The 8,204-nt window shown below is 30.7% G+C and overlaps 2 protein-coding genes across 3 annotated transcripts; one reads left to right on the forward strand and one right to left on the reverse strand.

Moving 5' to 3' along the window:
• The first annotated feature begins 1,098 nt into the window (after window positions 1-1,098).
• Window positions 1,099-3,852, forward strand: LOC125050119 (probable ATP-dependent RNA helicase Dbp73D). The gene is made up of 7 exons (XM_047649737.1): window positions 1,099-1,145; window positions 1,216-1,537; window positions 1,647-1,928; window positions 2,023-2,200; window positions 2,379-3,027; window positions 3,253-3,433; window positions 3,605-3,852. The coding sequence occupies exons 1-7, from the start codon at window positions 1,123-1,125 to the stop codon at window positions 3,824-3,826; spliced, it is 1,857 nt and encodes a 618-aa protein (XP_047505693.1). The 5' UTR covers window positions 1,099-1,122; the 3' UTR covers window positions 3,827-3,852.
• An 87-nt stretch (window positions 3,853-3,939) lies between these two features.
• Window positions 3,940-6,649, reverse strand: LOC125050129. 2 transcript variants are annotated; one of them, XM_047649758.1, is made up of 5 exons: window positions 6,342-6,649; window positions 5,922-6,079; window positions 5,636-5,807; window positions 5,339-5,486; window positions 3,940-5,266 (listed from the first exon to the last, which is right to left on the reverse strand). In XM_047649758.1, the coding sequence occupies exons 2-5, from the start codon at window positions 6,025-6,027 to the stop codon at window positions 4,682-4,684; spliced, it is 1,011 nt and encodes a 336-aa protein (XP_047505714.1). In that variant the 5' UTR covers window positions 6,028-6,079; window positions 6,342-6,649; the 3' UTR covers window positions 3,940-4,681. The 2 variants fall into 2 exon arrangements, with proteins under 2 accessions (XP_047505714.1, XP_047505705.1); XM_047649749.1 differs by having other exon boundaries at window positions 5,922-6,649.
• Between the last annotated feature and the right edge of the window lie 1,555 nt (window positions 6,650-8,204).

The raw sequence follows: 8,204 nt of genomic DNA on the forward strand, positions 1-8,204 counted from the left end.
AATTGATACTTGATTTTATTTTATTATTTTTTACATTGGTAGTAACTGTATTTCAATGAAATTAAATACTATACGTATTAAGTATTTTACTATTGTCTAGTCTTTTACTTAAAATTACTAGCATTGCATGGAAAACTAAAACTATCTTTATTATATAACACAACTTTATTCGGAATAATCAAATCCGAATCAAAGAAACGAAATATTCTATCATATAAAACAAAGTTTAGTCTTTTATACCTGTTAACTATTCGGAAAAAATACCTAATAGAAATAAAAATGAGTAATTGCATGAAGTATCAAGACAATAAATCATACTAACCTAAGAAATTCAATGACATTCTGCGTTGCCATCCGAAAGTTTTCAAATAATTCAATTATCTTCTTTCATTAGTCAGACTAGTCAAATTCTGTAGTAGAATAGTTTAGATGTAGCAAGTATACTTAGCAAATTCAACATATATTCACATAAAACGGGATTTATGTGTTCTAATGTGAACGTAAAAACTAAACTCCTCAATAAACCCATATTACATTGAGAAAGACTATTAATTGATGTGTAAACGTCCACCGTCACCAACTCGCGATGATGGGCGTGTACAGCGCGTCCTGTTTTACCTGGAGCAAGACTGGACTCAGTTTCAACCCTTAGGTCGAATAATACGCAAATAGCTAATACGTGCCTGACAAACCTCAGCAATTTTTGTCTTAGGTATTCTCTATATCTATTTTTTTTTCATTACCTTGTATGAGCGAGTATTAATTGTGCAAGTCAGAAGAAAATAAAATTAATCCATTCTATTTGGCTTTTATATAGTAACGCAAGTGGAAGTTTTTTAATAACAAATTGCTTACAATTTTTATTCTATAACATGAATGATGTCTCATACGTAAGGTTCCAAATAAGTCATGACTTAAAGGTCTTTGTTACCAGGTCATAAAATTTAAAAAAAAAAATCATACGTAAGGGCTATCAGTGCTTGTGTATGACTGATAGTCTTCCTAGTCTGTGCTTTGAGGTTATGTTTTGAATTAAAATAGTTCCAACATTCATGATACATGTGAAAACTATTTATATTTTTAATATTAAAACTTGGCAAAAAATTGGCAATATCTTAAAGTATGGATTTATTTATTATTAACAGGTATTGTAAAATACACAAAAATAATTTGCGTTAATATAAACATACGTTTCATGTAATATTAATTATTCAGATATACAGGAGATGCTGAAGACAATATAGCAACTCAAGAATCAGTTCATTTACTTAAACTAAAGCAAGCAATTGAAGATAGGAAAAAAGCGTCTTCACAAAAACTAGGTTCTGAATCTTGTGAACCTGTACCCAAAAATGAAAAACATGAAGACAATAGCGAATTACAAATTGATAATATTTATATGGATGTTGAGCCGAATCCATTGAAGGAGTTGAAAGAAAACGTTGTAATAACAAATGTTGAACCGACAGTTGAAAAGACAAATATTATTAATGAATTTAAAGTACTTGGAAGTAGTGACTTTGAGAAAAAACCGAAGGTAATTGATATTTTTGTAAAATTAACCTGCCTAGAATTTTACTTCGAATTGTTTTGTGAATTGTGATGCTATTACACTTAGTAACCCACATACCACTGTCTCATTTCAGGTAGAAAGAGTTTTACCATATTGGTTGTCTCATGCCTATAGTGTGTCCAAGAATCTTCAAAAGCTCAAATGTAACGTAGAAGACCAAGCATGGTTACACAGTACACTGAAAAAGACCTTGGCAAGTGAGGGAGTTTTTAAATTGTTTCCAGTACAAGAACAAGTTATTCCTTTTATATTGAAAGAACAGAGCTTACCTGCTCCATTATGGCCACATGATGTGTGTGTTTCTGCTCCAACGGGTAGTGGAAAGACACTATGCTTTGTTTTACCAATCATTCAGGTACACATTTCTATTTTAAACTTAAAAAAATGAATTTTTAGATAAATTCTGTCCAATTATTATTGATTTAGCAATTTAAATGTTTACTTTATAGAGTCTGATGCCAGAACTAGGACACCACATAAGAGCATTAGTAGTGCTGCCTGTTCAAGAATTAGCCACACAAGTATCTGCTGTATTTCGAAAATATTGCACTAATACTGGTCTTAAAGTGGCATTGTTAAGTGGAGCATCACAATTGCAAAAGGAACAACAACAAATATTAAAAAATAGTAAGGCATTTTAAACACAAGTAGACAAACATATTTATCATAGCACAATAATAAACTGAAATGTTATGCAACTTGACCACAAATTCCTTAGGCTGTTCATAATTTTCCTCACATTTAAATCTGTAATTTCCTAGAAATCTGTGTTACCTCATTTGTTCAATATCAGTTTACTTTTTAGCTGAAACTCATGGCTGGATCAGCACAGTAGACATAATTGTTTGTACAGCAGGAAGATTAGTTGAACATCTACAAAATACTGAAGGATTTACACTAAAATATTTGAAATTTCTTGTTATTGATGAAGCTGACAGAATTATGGATAACATACAAAATGACTGGCTTTATCATATGTATAAGCACATTCAACTGGAAGGCCATGCTTCAAACAAAATTGCCCAACTAAATTGGGATTTCATATGCAACACAAGAAGCCCACCTCAAAAACTTCTTTTCTCTGCAACTTTATCACCTGATCCTGAGCTACTAGAGCAGTGGGGATTATTTCAACCAAAATTATTCTCGGTTGCACCAATATCTGATACTTTGGACAAAAATTCTAAAAAATATTCAACGCCTGATGAATTAAAAGAACAATTTGTTACATGTTCCACAGAAGAAAAGCCATTAATTCTTTATCACTTGTTAGTAGAACAAAAATGGGACAAAGTTTTATGCTTTATGAATTCAGGGCAATCAGCACACAGATTAACAGTACTTCTTAATAATTGGGCAGAAGGAAAGATAAAAGTGGCAGAATTGTCAGCTTCTCTTGATAGATCATCTAGAGAAAATGTGTTAAAGAAATTTAGACTTTCTGAAATAAATGTGTAAGTTAAATATGTATACAAAATATTCCAAACATCAATTAAAATTTCAGTAATCCTTAGAGGCCATTTTCAACCAACTAATGTAAATTCAAACTGAAACAATTTTTGCCTAGCCAAGAATCTAAACTGCAAGAATAACCATTGAATGCAATTAAGATTATAATTTTGATCTAGTATACATTTTTCAGTATTTCATGCAGAACCAAATATTTTTTTACATTTTAGAATTGTAAGCACTGATGCCTTAGCCAGAGGAATTGACATACCCGACTGCAACTTTGTATTGTCATATGATCCCCCCAAAAATATAAAAACATATGTACATAGAGTAGGGCGCACAGGAAGAGCTGGCAGACTTGGAAATGCTGTAACTTTTTTGGTACAGAATCAGCTACAAATGTTCAAGGTATGTTTGGTGTTTTGGTATTACAAGTTTGATTTTCATCATTCAATACTAATTCCAGAAATTTGATCGGAATATTTTCGTTTTGTTAATCCCAGTTTTAATTTTATGGATGTAACCTTGTATCATTTACATATTCTATTTAAAAAAAAAACTTTGTCTTTGATGTTGCAGGAAATTTTGCAATCAGGAGGGAAGGAGAATATTTCTCAAATAGAATTTACGTCAAATATGTTGGAGCCGCTAATAGACAGTTATCAGAGAGCAATACAATTAACTAAAGTATCAATTCAAAGTGAAATTGAAAACAAAGTCAAAAAGTCCATTGAACTAAAGAGAGGTGCTAAACAGAAAGCACGAAAAAGAAAACTCAGTGAAAATAAAACTAATAATTAGCTTTTCAATATATTTTTAAAACTAAAGATTATTTCATTGAATACCTACTTCTTACTTTGATACAATTTGATTTAATACTTACAAACCTGAAAAGGAGATAAAAAATAACTATATACTTTAAAATATTTATTAAAAGCTATTATATTCTAAGTTTGTCATGTTATTTTTGTTATAGAATAAATAAAAAATATTCACAACTACTCTACGACAAATATAATATTTATTATTCATTACTCAATATGGGAGTGAATAATATAAGCAATATTAAAACTTAAAAGCTCAAAAGAAAATGTATATCTGAATTGGTCTGTTTAACATGGGAGCTAATAACAATAAATTTACACACACAATAGATTAGAAATATACTGTATTTTACATCTATGATGTCCATCAACATACATGGGACCTCAATACATGTGATGTGGGGTAGAAAAAAAACAATTCTGGTAGTAATCATAAATTAAGGTAATTTAAAACACATTGACCACTTCTTTTGCCACCAATTAACTATTATTAACAAATGAAGACCTACATTTACAAATCCTAGATCTAATGGGCCTTCCATACTGTAAACATACAAAAAGCATATAAAAGTTGCTGAGATTAACTTTACTCTTGACTAGTAGTTTTAAAGCTATGCATACTAGTTGCTACATAACTAAACGAGAATAATAATGTAACAGTAGCTTTAACACTAAGAACTTCATAGAATGTACATATTTATCATTTTATAGTACAAAGTTACTGTTTATTGTTACTGAAGGTTAAATTATAATACTTCTTTGGGGGTTCAAAGTAAAAAAAATGTCAGGCTGGTGAATTCATTTTGAATGACATTGTAAACTTTAAAGACAATCACAATTGAATTAAATCTTCATTTGATATATCTAAAGAGTCTCTACTGTTGCTATTTGTATTACTTCCTGAATTTGTATTAGATTGTTTAGGTAATATTTTTCTTCTAGGAGGAATTGGAGCAGGATCTAAAATGCTACTCTGAGCTAAAGTCTTTCCTTGCTCCGAAAACATTTTGAAGTCCTTACTTGCTTCAACACGTTTGGTGTTTGGAGACAACTTTGTTCTTACAGGTGGGCTAGGAGCAGCTCTTGAATATAAGGGTCTATTGTCAAAAATAGATATATCTATGGGATTCAAACTAGCTGTTAAGACTGATGTCTTACTTTTTTCCAATGCATAGCTTTGTTTTTCTTCCTTACTTATGCTGTCAGTGTAAAATGTAGTTGTGTTCTGATATTCTGACCTCAAGTGTTTGTGAGCCTGAACATCTGACTTGCTCCTCTCAAGTGTAAAGGCTCCATTGGTGTGGAGGTGACAGCTGAATGAGTTTGTGTTGACTGTGCATGCTGGAGCTGTTGAAAAGGGTATAGATGGTGCCCACAAACATGCACCATCATTACGTGGTACCAGCAGCAATGGGTCCTGAAAATTATGTTTCAAATCTTTAGTTTAACTTAAGACCTCATAAAATTTAAACAAAAGTTAATACCTTACCTTGCCAGTAATGGAGTATATCTTAGACTGAAGGGCATGCAATTGGTTTCTTAAGTACTCATATGAAGACTGTCTTAGCTTCAAAACCCATTGTACCACATTATCTTCGCTTCGAGCAGCAAATATATGCCGTTTTTCAGGTTCATCTCTGATAAAGTTTACTCAAGCATGTTTAAATTAATTAAAAATTTCAAATATTTAAGTGTATAACAACGTGTTTAAAATATTGCTTATAACAAACAAATTGGTTAGAGATCTGTATAATATAGTAAAATCAATATTGAAATAACAACTCACATAAAGGAAATGGAGAAAGAAAAAGAAATATGGTGACCATGTTCCATTTGTACCGAAGAATTTTCCATAACAAATACACCAGCTGGCTGTTTGGTGTCAAATTTCCCCATTTCACTTATTTTGAAATAAAATAAGTAATTATTTATTAATCTAAACCACCGTTCTTTGAAAACTAAAAAATAATAAAAAAAGTAAAAACTAAATTTTGTTATTTGAGTAGATAGGGTGTGAAAAATAAAAGAATGAAGTTTCTTCATAGTTATTTTACATCTTTTAATGAACATACCTGTCTGATTTCGGTAATTGCCTGTAACTTTTTTATAATTTAGTCTTCCTTCCATAACACAAGGCCTGTCACTTAAAAGAGACAGCTCTCGAATATTGCATTTCATTTTATAAGAGTTTTATTTAATATTCAAAACAGCTTTAATTCATAATTAACACCTGCAAGGGAATGTGTTCATGTACTTATGAGTAGTGACTAGCAATTGGTCAGCTCGGCAGACTAATCAAATTATGACGTTATTACAGTATTCATTAGACTTAAGAGCGTTGTTTCTGTATTAAAAATATTTAAAAGCCATATTTGGTATTAAGAATATAATAAAGACACTGATAGACATTAGAAACTTAAAAATGTTGTAAATGCTATAAATTGATTGACAAATTATAATTGATAAGAAATAACTTGATGCTAAATGCTTACAAACATATTTTATGAGAATAATTATTATTTATATATTTAATTTTAAATAATAAATTAAATCAGTGATGGTTTACAAAATTTATATATATTTTATTTGTCACTTGTCAAACGGTAATGGTATTATTAGATAAACGGTTCTGGACCCGAGACAAAATCACTTTTCAACAGTCGTGACCCACAAACGCTAAAATGTATAATAATAATAATAATAATTTATTTCAAGCTTGTTTCACAGGAAAAAACTTATATCTAAATTACGCTAGTTATATAAACAAAAATAGTCAGGTATATCTGACGCTGAACAAGGTGTGAACCTGTATTTCAGCATACAGCGCCTAACCTCTTAAAATATATAACAGACAAAAAAAGGGTGCGTGTACTTATGTGCGCGCGTAAGAAGTTATACTTCTTTGAGTTCTTTGGCATTATTAAAAATAGTTTTTGATTGCATGCAAATAATTAATTACAATTAAATAATCAAAGACTAGAAAAGGTGTCATTATAGTTAATAAAGTTCACTGTTCAGTTAACAATTGAAAAATTAAATAAATAAATATTTATTATAATTCTCTTACATTAAGTATAACATAAATTCTATTATTATTCGAATATTGTTTTTAAATTATGTCCAATGCCGTAGCATCTACCGTGGGCAACTTCATACTGTTAATTTTGTGTCACGGTGCGCGCGCATCGTAAAATTTCACTCTCATAAATTTTTCATAACGCGCCTAAAGGCCGATTTACATTATCTTAGTGTTTAGGAGAGTGCTTTAGGATAGTACTTTAGTTGAAACATGTAAACGCTACTTGCTTTAGTACGGTTCTACTTGACTTTCAAGTTGAATCAAAATAGAATCGCTTTTTATTTTTGTTTCAAGTGATACCCCTCCCGCGCCCGCGCACCCCTCGAGTTCTTCCCTCGTTGTGTGTAAACACGTAATTTAGTAAAATCTTTAGGAGAGTGAAACGTGAAACGCGTGCGTGTTTTTTGATTTTTAAAGATGGCTAAATGGTCGGAAGATACAACTATCAAATTTGTGTCTGAATATGTTGTTCACGAATGTTTGTGGAACGTTAAAAACAATTACATAATACAAAAACAAACAGGCTAGGCATTCGGCATACACTGCCTTAAAAGAAGCTATTTTATTTATTATTTATATTTAGTTTATTTATTTCGAATAAAATCTCGTCTTCTATTTGTTCCATAACTACAGTTAGTATTTTGCGTAGAATAGAGCGTATTTGCCGACATCGTTGCGCGTTCATTGTGGCGCTGTAATGATACTCTACTGGAAGAAATGTAAACGTTCACTCGCAACGCACTAAAGAACTTGCCTTTCAAGTTGTACTAATATACTCTCCTAAACACTAAAGGCCGATTTACATTATCATTAGTGTTTAGGAGAGTGCTTTAGGATAGTACTTTAGTTGAAACTTGAAACATGTAAACGCTACTTGCTTTAGTAAACGCTACGCTAAAGAACTTGCCTTTCAAGTTGTACTAAAGCACTCTCCTAAACACTAAGATAATGTAAATCGGCCTTAAAAAAGTATAACTTCAAAAATCTAGCATCAAGTACATAGCTCATTGAAAAAGATAAACTAATCTCTTAAAATGTACAATCTATTTAACAAGTAGTTATACTATGGTGTGGAGTGTTTAAGTGTTCTCCGTAAGTAAGGTGAGAGGGTGCTTGTGTGTGTGGGAGAGTGTGTTCAATACTATTTTACAAAAATAATACTAATGTATTAATATATTACATTCTTATATACCTATAAATCATATAACAAATACCTATCCTTTTAATATATTAATCATGTCGAGTAGTTATATTATATATTTATTTATAACCAAGA

The sequence above is a fragment of the Pieris napi genome, chromosome 1 (genome assembly GCF_905475465.1).
Source record: "Pieris napi chromosome 1, ilPieNapi1.2, whole genome shotgun sequence".
NCBI classification, from domain to species: Eukaryota; Metazoa; Arthropoda; class Insecta; order Lepidoptera; family Pieridae; genus Pieris; species Pieris napi.